This window comes from Carcharhinus amblyrhynchos, chromosome 9 (genome assembly GCF_965287045.1).
Source record: "Carcharhinus amblyrhynchos chromosome 9, sCarAmb.v2.hapA, whole genome shotgun sequence".
Classification (NCBI taxonomy): Eukaryota; Metazoa; Chordata; class Chondrichthyes; order Carcharhiniformes; family Carcharhinidae; genus Carcharhinus; species Carcharhinus amblyrhynchos.
This window is the reverse complement of record NC_137332.1, coordinates 1005389-1021254: the sequence shown is the minus strand read 5'-3', so window position 1 is coordinate 1021254 and position 15866 is coordinate 1005389. Positions and strand designations below refer to the sequence as shown.

Here is a 15866-nt window from a genome sequence, read left to right as displayed (position 1 = left end):
GAAAGAGTACTGTGGCAGATGGTACTTGAATGGTCAGGGACTTATTAGGGAGAGTCAACATGGCTTTGTGTGTGGTAGGTCATGTTTTACCAATCTGTTCGAGTTTTTTGAGGAGGTTACCAGGAAAGTGGATGAAGGGAAGGCAGTGGATGTTGTCTACATGGATTTCAGCAAGGCCTTTGACAAGATCCCTTATGGGAGGTTAGTTAGGAAGGTTCAGTTGCTAGGTATAGATGGAGAGGTAATAAACTGGATTAGTCATTGGCTCAATGGAAGAAGCCAGAGAGTGGTTGTGGACGATTCCCTCTCTGAGTGGAGGCCTGTGACGAGTGGTGTGCCACAGGGATCAGTGCTGGGTCCATTGTTGTTTGTCATCTGTATCAATGATCTGGATGATAATGTGGTAAATTGGATCAGCAAATTTGCTGATGATACAAAGATTGGAGGTGGAGTGGACAGTGAGGAAGGTTTTCAAAGCTTGCAGAGGGATTTGGACCAACTAGAAAAATGGGCTGAAAAATGGCAGATGGAATTTAACACAGACAAGTGTGAGATATTGCACTTTGGAAGGACAAACCAAAGTAGAACGTACGAGGTAAATGGTAGGATTCTGAAGAGTGCAGTAGAACAGAGGGATCTGGGAATACAGGTACAGAATTCCCTAAAAGTGACGTCACAGGTGGATAGGGCCGTAAAGAGTGCTTTTGGTACATTGGCTTTTATAAATCAAAGTATTGAGTATAAAAGTTGGAGTGTTACGGTAAGGTTGTATAAGACATTGGTGAGGCCGAATTTAGAGTATTGTGTGCAGTTTTGGTCACCTAGTTACAGGAAGGATGTAAATAATGTTGAAAGAGTGCAGAGAAGGTTCACAAGGATGTTACAACATAGAACAGAGAACACTACAGCACAAACAGCCCCTTCAGCCCACAAGTTGCGCCGACCAGGCCATAGAATTATCTGTAACTCCCAATCCCATTAGATCCCATATACTCATCCAGAAGTCTTTTAAAAGACCCCAGCGAGTTTGCCTCTACCACCACCGACGGCAGCCGATTCCACGCACTCACCACCCTCTGAGTGAAAAACTTACCGCTAACATCTCCTCTGTACTTGCTCCCCAGCACCTTAAATCTGTGTCCTCTCGTAGCGACCATTTCAGCCCTGGGAAATAGCCTCTGAGAATCCACCCTATCTATTCCTCTCAACATTTTATAAACCTCGATCAGGTCACCTCTCATCCTTCGTCTCTCCAGGGAGAAGAGACCTAGCTCCCTCAACCTATCCTCATAAGACATGCCTCCCAATCCAGGCAACGTCCTTGTAAATCTCCTCTGCACCCTCTCAATAGCTTCCACATCCTTCCTGTAGTGAGGCGACCAGAACTGCGCACAGTACTCCAAGTGGGGTCTGACTAGGGTCTTATAATTACCTCCTGTCTCCTAAACTCAATCCCTCGATTAATGAAGGCCAGTACACCATACACCTTCTTGACCACATCCTCCACCTGCGAGGCCGATTTAAGAGTCCTATGGACCCAGACCCCAGGATCCTTCTGCTCTTCAACCCAGCTAAGACTCCTACCCTTGATATTGTACTCCTGCATCCTGTTGGACCTGCCAAAATGGACCACTACACATTTATCTGCGTTGAAGTCCATCTGCCACTTCTCCGCCCAGTCTAGCATCCTATCTATGTCCCGCTGCAACTTCTGACATCCCTCCAGACTATCCACAACTCCACCGACCTTCGTATCGTCGGCGAACTTACTAACCCATCCCTCCACTTCCTCATCCAGGACATTTGTGAAAATGACAAATGTTGCCAGGACTTGAGAAGCTGAGTTACAGAGAGAGATTGAATCGGTTAGGACTTTATTCCCTGGAGTGTAGAAGAATGAGGGGAGATTTGATAGAGGTGTATAAGATTTTGATGGGTATAGATAGAGTGAATGCAAGCAGACTTTTTCCACTGAGGCTAGGGGAGAAAAAAACCAGAGGGCATGGGTTAAGGGTGAAAGGAGAAAAGTTTAAAGGGAATATTAGGGGGGGATTCTTCACACAGAGAGTGGTGGGAGTGTGGAATGAGCTGTCGGATAAAGTGGTAAATGCGGGCTCACTTCTAACATTGAAGAAAATCTTGGACGGGTTCATGGATGAGAGGGGTGTGGAGGGATATGGTCCAAGTGCAGGTCAGTGGGACTAGGCAGAGAAATGGTTCAGCACAGACAAGAAGGGCCAAAAGGCCTGTTTCTGAGCTGTAATGTTCTATGGTTCTATACGATCTCAGCTAGAATCTCAGACTAGTGACACAGATCGACACCGACTATGGCAAGTTCTGCAAGACATAACGGGCTACAGGGTGCAGACATGTAAAATCACCGGCTCCAACACACCCCTTCCTGATCAGCTCAATGAATTCTACGCTTGTTTTGAGCAAGAGGTCAGTGAGAGCACACCCTCCACCCTGGCAGCCCTGGATGAACCTGTATCCGGGGTCACCATTGCAGATGTCAGAGCAGCTTTCTCCAAGGTCAACCCACGGGAAGTGACTGGCCCGGATGGGATACCCGGATGTGCACTTGGATCCTGTGTGGATCAGCTGGGGGGGATATTCACAGATATCTCCAACCTCTCTTTATAACAATCTAAGGTCCCAATCTGCTTCAAGAAGGTGACCATCCTCCCGGTACCTACAAAGCAGCGTGGCCTTAGTGACTATCGGCCGGTGGCTCTGACATCCATCATTGTGAAGAGCTTCGAAAGGTTAGTCACGGCACAAATCAATTCCAGCCTCCCGGACTGCCTGGATCCACTACAGTTTGCCTATCACCACAACAGGTCCACAGCAGACACCATCTCCTTGGCCCTGCACTCAACCTTGGAATACCTAGATAACAAGGACATCTGTGTCAAACTCCTATTTATTGACGACAGCTCAGCCTTCAACACCATTATTCCCACAAAACTCATCTCCAAACTCCGTGGCCTGGGCCTCGGCTCCTCCCTCTGTGACTGGATCCTGAACTTCCTAAGTGAAACCACCACCTCCTCCACCATCATCCTCAACACCGATGCCCCACAAGGCTGAGTTCTCAGCCCCGACTATACTCCTTATATATCAATGACCATGTGGCCAAACTCCCCCCCAATTCAATTTTCAAGTTTGCTGATGACACCACCGTAGTGGGTCAGAACTCAAACAATGATGAGACAGAGAACAGGAATGAGATAGAGAATCTGGTGAACTGGTGCAGCAACAATAATCTCTCCCTCAATGTTAGTAAAATGAAGGAGATTGTCATCGACTCCAGGAAGCGTAAAGGAGAACATTCCCCTGTCAACATCAACGGGGACCAAGTGGAAAGAATAGAGAGCTTCAAGTTTTTATGTGCCAGATCACTAACAACTCGTCCTAGTCCCCCCCCTCCCGTGCCAACACTTTTGTTAAGAAAGCCCACCAACACCTCTACTTTCTCAGAAGACTAAGGAAATTTGGCATGTCCACTACGACTCTCACCAACCTTTTACAGGTGCACCATAGAAAGCATTCTTTCTGGTTGTATCACAGCTTGGTATGGGCTCCTGTTCTGCTCAAAAAATATTTATAGGATCAAGAGAAACCAGAGTGCAAGACCGCAAGAAACTACAAAGGTTTGTGAATGTAGCCCAATCCATCATGCAAACCAGCCTCCCAACCCTTGACTCCGTCTACATTTCCTGCTGCCTCGACAAAGCAGCCTGCATAATCAAGGACCCCACGCTCCGTGGACACTCCCTCTTCCACCTTCTTCCATCGGGAAAAAGATACAAAAGTCTGAGGTCCCGTACCGACCGACTCAAGAACAGCTTCTTCCCTGCTGCTGTCAGACTTTTGAATGGACCTGCCTCGCATTAAGTTGATCTTTCTCTACACCCTCGCTATGACTGTAACACTACATTCTGCACACTGTCCTTTCCTTCTCTATGAATGGTATGCTTTGTTCATGCGCAAGAAACCATACTTTTCACTGTATGTTAATAAATGTGACAATAATAAATCAAATCAAATCAAATTCCAAACCCATGACCACTTCCATCCAGAAGGACGAGGGCAGCAGATACATGGGAACACCCCCACCTACAAGTTCCTGACTTGAAAATGTGTCGCCATTCGTTCACAGCCACAGGGTCAAAATCCTGGAATTCCCTCCCTAGCAGAATTGTGGGACAGCCCACGGCACAGGGACTGCAGAGATTCAAGAAGGCAGCTCACCACCACTTTCTAAGGGCAACTAGAGACAGGCAATAAATGCTGGCCAGCCAGCAATATCCCACAAATGAATTAAAAAATGCACTGACCCTCTGACAGTGCATAGAACATAGAACACTACAGCACAAACAGGCCCTTCGGCCCACGAGTTGCGCCGATCACATCAACACCTACCAATCTATAGACCTATCTATAACCCCCAATCCCATTAAACTCCATATACTCATCCAGAAGTCTTTTAAAAGACCCCAGCGAGTTCGCCTCCACCACCACTGACGGCAGCCGATACCATTCACTCACCACCCTCTGAGTGAAAAACTTACCCCTAACATCACTTCTGTACTTTCCTCCCCGCACCTTAAATCTGTGTCCTCTCGTAGCGACCATTTCAACCCGGGGAAATAGCCTCTGAGAATCCACCCTATCTATTCCTCTCAACATTTTATAAACAATGTGCAGCGCTCCCTCTGTACTGACCCTCTGACAGTGCGGCACTCCCTCAGCACTGACCCTCTGACAGTGCAGCACTCCCTCAGCACTGACCCTCTGACAGTGCGGCACTCCCTCAGCACTGACTCTCTGACAGTGCGGCACTCCCTCAGCACTGACCCTCTGACAGTGCGGCACTCCCTCAGCACTGACCCTCTGACAGTGCGGCACTCCCTCAGCACTGACCCTCTGACAGTGCGGCACTCCCTCAGCACTGACCCTCTGACAGTGCGGCACTCCCTCAGCACTGACCCTCTGACAGTGCGGCACTCCCTCAACACTGACCCTCTGACAGTGCAGCACTCCCTCAGCACTGACCCTCTGACAGTGCGGCACTCCCTCAGCACTGACCCTCCGACAGTGCGGCACTCCCTCAGCACCGACCCTCTGACAGTGCGGCACTCCCTCAGCACTGACCCTCTGACAGTGCGGCACTCCCTCAGCACCGACCCTCTGACAGTGCGGCACTCCCTCAGCACTGACCCTCTGACAGTGCAGCACTCCCTCAGTACTGACCCTCTGACAGTGCGGCACTCCCTCAACACTGACCCTCTGACAGTGCGGCACTCCCTCAACACTGACCCTCTGACAGTGCGGCACTCCCTCAGCACTGACCCTCTGACAGTGCGGCACTCCCTCAGCACTGACCCTCTGACAGTGCGGCACTCCCTCAGCACTGACCCTCTGACAGTGCGGCACTCCCTCAGCACTGACCCTCTGACAGTGCGGCACTCCCTCAGCACTGACCCTCTGACAGTGCGGCACTCCCTCAGCACTGACCCCCTGACAGTGCGGCACTCCCTCAGCACTGACCCTCTGACGGTGCGGCACTCCCTGAGCACTGACTCTCTGACAGTGCGGCACTCCCTCAGTACTGACCCTCTGACAGTGCGGCACTCCCTCAGCACTGACTCTCTGACAGTGCAGCACTCCCTCAGTACTGACCCTCTGACAGTGCGGCACTCCCTCAACACTGACCCTCTGACAGTGCGGCACTCCCTCAGCACTGACCCTCTGACAGTGCGGCACTCCCTCAGCACTGACCCTCTGACAGTGCGGCACTCCCTCAGCACTGACCCTCTGACAGTGCAATACTTTTTCGTTGGAATATATTATATGGGAAGAGGTAAAGGCCATTTGGCCCCTTGAGTTTGTCTGTCCTGCAGTTAGTTGATCTGATGTGGCCTTAACTCCACACTGGAGGAATTTCACAGTAACTTCATTGCAACATTAATTGTAAGCCTTACTTGTGACTATGAAATAAACTTTACTTTTACTTTATTCCCTGCCTGTCCCCCGGTAACCTTGACTGCCGTGTAAATGAGAGAGTGATCTCTCTCAGCTTAGGATAAATCCATTGACGCTGTTCACTGGCCTGAGAGAACGAGAATTCCAAATGCCAACCATTCCCTGCTGGAAGGAACTCCTCCTCATGTCCACCTGACATTCGTCACCCCATATTCTCAATTTGTGCCCCCGAGTTCTCTATTCCCTGTGTCCCCTCAGAATGGGATCACCTCTTTGAATTCGAAATCCAAGTGAAGACATATCCAAACTTACTCAACCTTTCCGCATAAGACAACCCTTAATCCCCGGCGTCAACCTCATGAACCTTCCCTGAGCTGCTTCCAATGCTGTTACACCCCTCCTTAAGGTCGGCACGGTCGCACAGTGGTTAGCACTGCTGCTTCACAGCTCCAGGGACCTGGGTTCGATTCCCAGCTTGGGTCACTGTCTGTGTGGAGTTTGCACATTCTCCTCGTGTCTGCGTGGGTTTCCTCCGGGTGCTCCGGTTTCCTCCCACAGTCCAAAGATGTGCGGGTTAGGTTGATGGGCCATGCTAAAATTTCCCCATAGTGTCCTGAGGTGCGCAGGTTAGAGGGATTAGTGGGTAAGATATGGGGATAGGGCCTGGGTGGGATTGTGATCGGTGCAGACTCGATGGGCCGCAGGGCCTCTTTCTGCACTGTACGGTTCTATGATTCTAAGGAAGGAGACCAAGTTTTACACCGTTCTCCAGCTGTGATCTCATCAATATCCACAAATAAAGACAAAATACTGCGGATGCTGCAAATTGAAAATAAAAACAGAAGTGCTGGAAAGCCTCAGCGGGTCTGACAGTGTCTGTGCAGACAGAGAGAATCAGAGTTCACGTTTCAGCTCAAAAACTCGAACCATGAACTCGGTTTCTCTCCCCACAGATACTGTGGGACCACTGGAAGTTTTCTCCTGTCTCCTGTCTTTACCAGTGTGCCGTGCCGTGTAGCACAATTTCCCGACTTTTACATTTCACCCACCGTGTAATAAATTCCATTTGTTGCGCTAATTACTTGCTGTACATTCATGCTGGCTGTTTGTGATTCATGTACAAGGACACCCAGATCCCTCTGCACCGCAGCTTTCTGCAGTCTCTCTCTCTTTAAATAAGATATTATTTTTATTCTACCTCCCACATTATCCCCCATCTGGCAAGACCTCCCCCACCCCTGGCACTTAACCCAGCTATATCTCCTTGCAGACTGTTTACACCCTCTGCACTCCCTACCTTAAAGTCATTGGGAAATAGCTGAGACTCCAACACTGATCCCTGTGGCTGCCACTTGGACAGTAAAGGGTTAATGGTTATATTTGATTTGATTTATTATTGTCACATGTATTAACATACAGTGAAAAGTATTGTTTCTTGTGCGCTATACAGACAAAGCATACCGTTCACAGAGAACGAAAGGAGAGAGTGCAGAATGTAGTGTTACAGTCATAGTTAGGGTGTAGAGAAAGATCAGCTTAATGCGAGGGAGGTCCATTCAAAAGTCTGACAGCAGCAGGGAAGAAGCTGTTCTTAAGTCGGTTGGTATGGGACCTCAGACTTCTGTATCTTTTTCCCAGTGGAAGAGAGAATGTCACTCCCATGGGGAATGTGAGGTCCTTAATTATGTGGCTGATTTGCCGAGGCAGTGGGAAATGTAGACAGAGTCAATGGATTGGAGGCTGGTTTGTGTGATGGACTGGGCTACATTCATGACCTTTTGCAGTTCCTTGCGGTCTTGGACAGAGCAGGAGCCCAGACCAAGCTGTGATACAACCAGAAAGGATGCTTTCTATGAGGCATCTGTAAAAGTTGGTGAGAGTCATAGCTAAGATGCCAAATTTCCTTAGTCTTCTGAGAAAGTAGAGGGTTAGGGTTAAGGTTAGGGCTTTCTCAACTATATTGTCAGCATGGGGGGACCAGGACAGTTTATTCGTGATCTGGATACCTAAAAACTTGAAGCTCTCGATCTTTTCTACTTCATCCCCGTTGATTTAGACAGGGGCATGTTCTTCTTTACGCTTCCTGAAGCCGATGACAATCTCCTTTGTTTAGTTGACATTGAGGGAGAGATTATTGTTGCTGCACCAGTTCACCAGATTCTCTATCTCATTCCTGTGCTCTGTCTCATCATTGTTTGAGATCCGACCCAGTACGGTGGGGTCATCAGCAAACTTGAAAATTGAGTTGGAGGGGAATTTGGCCGCACAGTCACAGGTGTATGAGGAGTATAGTAGGGGGCTGAGAACACAGCCTTGTGGAGATGTTGTTGCCTATCCTTATTGATTGTGTCTGTGTTAATTAGGTAATGATGTTAATGATGATGTGAGAACAGCATCAGGGTCAGATACAAAGAGAGACAGAAGGGATTAAGTCCAGAGAAGAATGAACTAACTGTGAGATCTTCGATGTCAGTAGTGTAAATACAAGGAATGGCCGAGTCGCTCAAGTGAGAAAGCTCATCCAGCCACCGAATATCGAATCAGAGACCCAGGATAAACCACACTGACAGAGCCACAGTTTTAGAAAGCTGAGAACACAGAGTAGAAACTTACAGAGACGGCCTTGGAGTAGATCAACATTTCAAAGCTGAACAAAAGTGAGATGTACCTTGATCAGGACAATGAGAGAACATTTATGACGTCCACAGCTATTGGACAGCACTCCCTGTGCTAACACATTGAGTGTCTACAGTAAGCACAACGGGAACTCTGGAGACCCCTGTTTGAAACATTTTAAACACCTTCAGTATGAGAGAAGATACAAATCATAGAATCCCTACAGTGTAGAAAGAGGCCTTTGTCCCATCGAGTCTGCACTATCTCTCTGAAAAAGCATCCCACCCAGATCCTCTCCTCCACCCTACCACCCTGTGCAGTTACCATGGCCAGTCCACCTAACCTGCATATCTTTGCAATGTGGGAGGAAACCGGAGCACCCGGAGGAAACCCACACAGACAAAGGGAGAATGTGCAAACTCCACACAGACAGTGACCCAAGCTGGGAATCGAACCCAGGTCCCTGGAGCTGTGAAGCAGCAGTGCTAACCACTGTGTGACCGCACTTCCCAGATCACCAGGCCACTACCCTTTTCTATGCAAGTGGGGGCATAGCTGATGATGCCCTCGTTAGCCAAGGAGATCTCAGCGTCACACAAGGAAGGTTTAAGGGCCTTCAGTAATTACTTCAGCCTGAAGAAGAATCAGTCAGTGAACAGGCAAGATTCAACATAAGGATCCAGAGGTTGTGAGAATCCATCGATTTGTTTAAATTGTTACAGCTCCCTGAGGGTTTTCTGGGATAATTGGAAGATCCCAATAAGCAGTTCAATCTGTCGGGCTGGAAGGCAAAGGACACAGGCTTTGGACCCTGGGACTGGGATCACAGTCTGATCAGATTAGACTGGCTTCATGATGTTTGAGATCCAGTTATCAGATATAAAGCTACAGGGACCAGGAGGTGCAGACAACGAGATGTGTCACATCACCACAACACTTAGAGAAATGCATCAAACTCTTCCTATTGGACAGAATCTGCAGCCCCTTCAGCAGAGTAACGTGATGAGGACTTGGATTTCTACAAAGGGTCACTGAGGTCACAGGTCGCAGGTCACAGCCGTCTTTACAAGTGAATTCCTTCAGTTGTCCTGGCGACTGGGGAAGATCAAAGGTTAGAATCACACCACTGGACCCCCAGGTGCCACCCAGAAGCCCCCCGGAGGGGTAACAAACCCACTGATCGAGAAAGGACATTGACGGGATGGGGCGGTGTGGACGATCGTTTCAGCGACACTCCCTGAACCCGATGGTAAACTCAGCCTCTGTGCTGACCCTGGCACAGGTCAGTTAAAGGCCAATGAGAGAGAGAGAGACACCATTGCCCAGATTGTCCGTCTCTCGAAGCTGGACACAGACAGCAGGTTCTGCTCGATGTTTATCACTGCCTTTTGTTCCTGCTTCAATCGATTTCACTGTGAGCTTTCCGAGCAGCCAGTGTACGGTGCCTAATCCCCCACGGCAGGAATGGTTTGCTACAGATGTCCTTTGATGCAGTCAGCAACTGGGGCTCGATCACTGAGTCTGGGAGGGTTTCTGTATTGAGAAGGCCTCACCGTGAATGAAAGGTGAAGGTTTGGGAAAACCACCATCAAACCTCCAGACCACATTGTACATTACTGCACTGTCAGAGGGTCAGTGCTGAGGGAGTGCCGCACTGTCAGAGGGTCAGTGCTGAGGGAGTGCCGCACTGTCAGAGGGTCAGTGCTGAGGGAGTGCCGCACTGTCAGAGGGTCAGTGCTGAGGGAGTGCCGCACTGTCAGAGGGTCAGTGCTGAGGGAGTGCCGCACTGTCAGAGGGTCAGTGCTGAGGGAGTGCCGCACTGTCAGAGGGTCAGTACTGAGGGAGTGCTGCACTGTCAGAGGGTCAGTGCTGAGGGAGTGCCGCACTGTCAGAGGGTCAGTGCTGAGGGAGTGCCGCACTGTCAGAGGGTCAGTACTGAGGGAGTGCCGCACTGTCAGAGGGTCAGTACTGAGGGAGTGCCGCACTGTCAGAGGGTCAGTGCTGAGGGAGTGCCACACTGTCAGAGGGTCAGTACTGAGGGAGTGCCGCACTGTCAGAGGGTCAGTGCTGAGGGAGTGCCGCACTGTCAGAGGGTCAGTACTGAGGGAGTGCTGCACTGTCAGAGGGTCAGTGCTGAGGGAGTGCCGCACCATCAGAGGGTCAGTGCTGAGGGAGTGCTGCACTGTCAGAGGGTCAGTGCTGAGGGAGTGCCACACTGTCAGAGGGTCAGTGCTGAGGGAGTGCCACACTGTCAGAGGGTCAGTGCTGAGGGAGTGCTGCACTGTCAGAGGGTCAGTGCTGAGGGAGTGCTGCACTGATCAATGAGATGTTGAACCAGGCAGCCTCTGCTTCTCGGGTGAATGTAGAAGCTGCTGTGACGAGCTTTGCATTATACTGTGGTGGTATTAGGTGCTAGATAAATGCATGTCCTTTATTTTTAAACCAGTAACTTCAGGAATATGAGATGAGGTGAGAAGTGGAAGTGAGGATGCTCAGATTGAATCAGTTTCTCCATCTTGTCATCGGGAACAGTGTGTGAAATGTTGCTTTGGGAGGGGTCAGTCAGCGTTGCGATGCTGGTGTTTGATTGAGTGATTACCGGATGCAGAGACAGCCCCCATGGCCAGGAGAACAGGAAAGGCTGAGTTTGGGGTGGAATGTGGGAAAGGTGTAGCCATCTCCCTGAGGGTGTGATTCTGCCTGCTCTCCCTCCCCCACCCCCCTGCCTGATGTTCCAGCGATCACGCACCATCAAACACACTGAAATCTTTTCTCTCTTTGTGTGACAGGGTCCAACAGGACGAGCTGGACTTCCTGGAGCGGATGGATTACCCGGTCCCCCAGGCACCATGTTAATGTTACCGGTAAGTCTTTTTCCCTTTCTCCTTATCGCTAACCACCAGTCAGTTTCAACTTTAATAAAAATTGTATAGAAATAAGTTGGAATCATGAAATTTCACAGCAGAGAAAGAGGCCATTCAGCCCATTATATCAGCGCTGGCCCTGTGAATGAGCTCTCCAATTAGTCTCACTCCCCCAGCTCTCTCCCGGAGTCCTGTATTTTCTCCTCCAACTCTCTCCCCAATTTCCTTTTGAAAGTTATTATTGAATCTGCTTCCACCGCCCTTTCAAGCAGCACATTCCAGATCACAACAACTCACTGTGTCAAATAAATTCCCCTCATCTCCCCCTCTGGTTCTTTACCTGATTCTCTTCAATCTGTGTCCCTCTGGTTACCCACCCTCCTGTCACTGCAAACACTTTCTCCTGATTTACTCCATCAAAACTCTTCCTGATTTTGAGCTCCTCTATTAAATCTCCTCTTAACTTTCTCTGCTCCAAGGAGAACAATCCCAGCTTCTCCAGTCTCTCCACATTCACCAAGGTCCCTCATCCCTGGGAACATTCCAGTAAATCTCCTCCGCACCCTCTCCAGGGGTCTGACATCCTTCCTAAAATATGGAGCCCAGAACTGGACACTGGTCTCCAGTTGGGTCTAACTGTGCAGGAGGTCAGGAATCCCATGCACCTTTTCTCAATTTTCCCGGCACTTCCGGACAGTTTGCCTCCTTTATTTTCATTGGGTCCCAGTGGTAGGTGTAACAAAAACTGCGCCCACATGATCACTATTGTGAAGGAAGCCCAGTCCATCGCGCAAACCAGCCTCCCACCCATTGACCCTGTCTACACTTCCCACTGCCTCAAAACACGGATAACGTCGGAACAGGAGGCCATTCAGCCACTCCACTCTGCTGCACCATCCAATCAGATCCTGGCTGTTCTGTACCTGCCTTGGTTCCATTTCCCATAATCCCCTCTCCCAAACAAAATGTTCCAATTTCTGCTTTTCAATTTCTCGTTCATCCAGCTTCGGGGTGGGGGGTGGGGTGGTGGGAGGTGGTGGTGGGGGGGGGGGGTGGGGGGGGGGGGGGGTGGGAGGTGGTGGGGGGGTGGGCAGAGTTTCAGATTTTTGTCCCTCTCTTTGTGAGGAGGTGGCTCCTGAAGGCTTTGCTCTCATTGGAAGGTTCTGCACCCCCCTCCCCCCTGCCCCCCCAATTGACCCTGTCACATCCATACATCATCTTCAACATGCCAATAAAATCACAACATCAACCTCCAGATTCGAGGGAGTATAGAACATGGAACATAGAACAGTACAGCACAGTACAGGCCCTTCAGCCCTCAATGTTGTGCCGAGCTATGTCCAAACCCAAGATCAGTCTATCCCACTCCCTATCATTCTGGAGTGCTCCATGTGTCTATCCAATAACCGCTTGAAAGTTCCTAAAGTGTCCGACTCCACTTTGGTAGGAATAACAGATGTGTCGAGTATAGGGCTAACGGTAGGACTCTAAATAATGTGGATGAACAGAGGGATCTAGGTGTATGTGTACATAGATCCCTGAAAGTTGGGAATCAAGTAGATAGGGTTGTTAGGAAGGCATACGGTGTCTTGGTGTTTATTGGTAGGGGGATTGAATTTAAGAGCCGCAGCGTCATGTTGCAACTGTACAAAACTCTGGTGCATCCGCACTTGGAGTATTGTGTGCAGTTCTGGTCCCCACATTATAGGAAGGATGTGGAGGCTTTGGAGAGGGTGCAGAGGAGGTTTACCAGGATGTTGCCTGGTATGGAGGGGAGGTCCTATGAGGAGAGACTGAGGGATTTGAGGTTGTTTTCATTAGAAAGAAGGCGGCTAAGAGGGGACCTTATTGAAACATATAAGATGATTAGAGGTTTGGATAGGGTGGACAGTGATAACCTTTTTCCTCGGATGGAGAAAGCTAGCACGAGGGGGCATAGCTTTAAATTAAGGGGTGGTAGTTATAGGACAGATGTCAGGGGTAGGTTCTTTACCCAGAGGGTGGTGAGGGATTGGAATGCCCTGCCTGCTGCAGTTGTAGATGCGCCTAGTTTGGGGGCATTTAAGAGATCGGTGGATAGGTTTATGGATGGAAAGGGTTTGGTTTAGGTTAGAGGGTCATTGTTTTTTAACTGGTCGGCGCAACATCGTGGGCCGAAGGGCCTGTTCTGCGCTGTAATGTTCTATGTTCTATGTTCTATCACAGCAGGCAGTGCATTCCACACCCCAACCACTCTCTGAGTGAAGAATCTACCTCAGACATCCCTCCTATATCTCCCACCATGAACCTTATTGTTATGCCCCCTAGTAACAGCTACATCCACCCGAGGAAATAGTCTCTGCACGTCCACTCTATCAATCCCCCTCATCATCTTATAAACCTCTATTAAGTCGCCTCTCATCCTCCTCCGCTCTAAAGAGAAAAGCCCCAGCTCCCTCAACCTTTCCTCATAAGACCTACCCTCCAAACCAGGCAGCATCCTGGTAAATCTCCTCTGCACTCTCTCCAATGCTTCCACATCCTTCTTATAGTGAGGTGACCAGAACTGAACACAATATTCCAAATGTGGTCTCACCAAGGTCCTGTACAGTTGCAGCATAACCCCACAGCTCTTAAACTCAAACCCCCTGTTAATAAACACTAACACACTATAAGCCTTCTTCACGGCTCTATCCACTTGAGTAGCAACCTTCAGAGATCTGTGGGTATGAACCCCAAGATCTCTCTGTTCCTCCACATTCCTCAGAATCCTGCCGTTGACCCTGTAATCCGCATTCAAGTTTGTCCTACCAAAATGAATCACTTATCAGGGTTAAACCCCATCTGCCACTTTTCTGCCCAGCTCTGCATCCTATCAATGTCTCACTGCAGCCTACAAGAGCCCTCCACCTCTCCCACTACTCCACCAATCTTGGTGTCATCAGCAAATTTACTAACCCACCCTTCAGCCCCCTCTTCCAAGTCATTGATAAAAATCACAAATAGCAGAGGACCCAGCACTGATCCCTGTGGTACACCGCTGGTAACTGGCCTCCAGTCTGAAAATTTTCCCTCCACCACCACCCTCTGTCTTGTATGAGACAGACAGTTACTTACCCAATCGGCCAAATTTCCTTCTATCCCACACCTCCTTGTCTTCTTCATGAGCCTACCATGGGGAACCTTATCAAATGCCTTACTAAAATCCATGTATATGACATGTGTACCTTCGTCTACACACTTAGTTACCTCCTCAAAGAATTCAATCAAATTTATGAGGCAGGACTTACCCCTCACAAATCCGTGCTGACTATCCCGGATTAAGCTGCATCTTTCCAAATGATCATAAATCCTATCTCTCAGGACCCTTTCCATTAACTTACCGATCACCGAACTAAGACTAACTGGCCTATAATTACCAGGGTCATTCTTATTTCCTTTCTTGAAGAGAGGAACAACATTTGCCACTCTCCAGTCCTCTAGCACAATCCCTGTGGACAGTGAGGAGCTCACTCTGTGTCACCTCTCCTCAGTGTTTAACCCTTTTAGTCCCAGTCTCAGTCTGGTGAATCTGTTCTGTCCTCTCTCCAAGGTGAGGATCTCCTTCCTGAGGAATGGGGTACAGAACTGAGCCCAGTTTCTGCAGATTGTTTCCCTGTAACTGCACCATCTACCCGGTTACGTTCCAGAGCCCTCGGGATAAAGGACAACTCCTGTTTGATTTTTGAATTACTGTTTTAATTTTAGTGAGTTCTATTCTTGGATCTCACTATCCCTCGATCCCTGAATTCCTACATTCTCCCTGTTTAAAATTATTCTGGAAGCTATGCTGAAATTTTATAAAACACTGAGTGGATTCAATCCTTTCAGAACAATCTCAGTCCGATAACAGGCAGTGTAAATCAGTTCAAATCATACTTCTGCTCCTTTTGCCAATCTGTGTCCCTCCTGATTTACTCACTCCAAACCCATCAGAATTGAGTGTAATTTGTGATGACTCAGTTGTGAAATGATCAGCTCTGCGAGTCTCAGTGTCTCTACAATATCCAGCAGCATCGACACTGATGCAATTTTCTGAATTCCGGGATTGAGATCAAAACCAGCTTGTGTCGCAGGATCGATCGGTACTGCTCCCAAAACACCAGAGAATATGGAGAGCACCAAATCTCCTCTTAACCTTCTCTGTTCTCAGGAGGACAATCCCAGCCTCTCCAGTCTCTCCACATCCCTGGAAATCATTCTGACCCTTCCCAGCGAGTGACTGGGATTGATATCCTTGGGGCAGATTCTCCAGCTTTGCAGCTACATCTTTCCCACTGGTGGGAGGGGGCGCATTGTTCGCAAAAGGCGGAATTCTCCAGACCCGCTGCTGCCGGCGGGAAAACCTATGGGCCGGGACGTGCTGCCGGCAGGACTGGA

The 15866-nt window shown here is 49.2% G+C and overlaps 1 protein-coding gene across 1 annotated transcript in view; it reads left to right on the top strand.

Annotated features, from left to right (window-relative positions):
- col11a1a (collagen, type XI, alpha 1a) overlaps nt 1-15866 on the top strand; it is a 443284-nt gene that overhangs the window by 187582 nt on the left and 239836 nt on the right. Inside the window, exon 12 of the mRNA XM_080195067.1 lies at nt 11394-11468. Coding sequence (XP_080051193.1) covers nt 11394-11468 — 75 coding nt within the window. The remainder of the gene's footprint in view (nt 1-11393; nt 11469-15866) is intronic.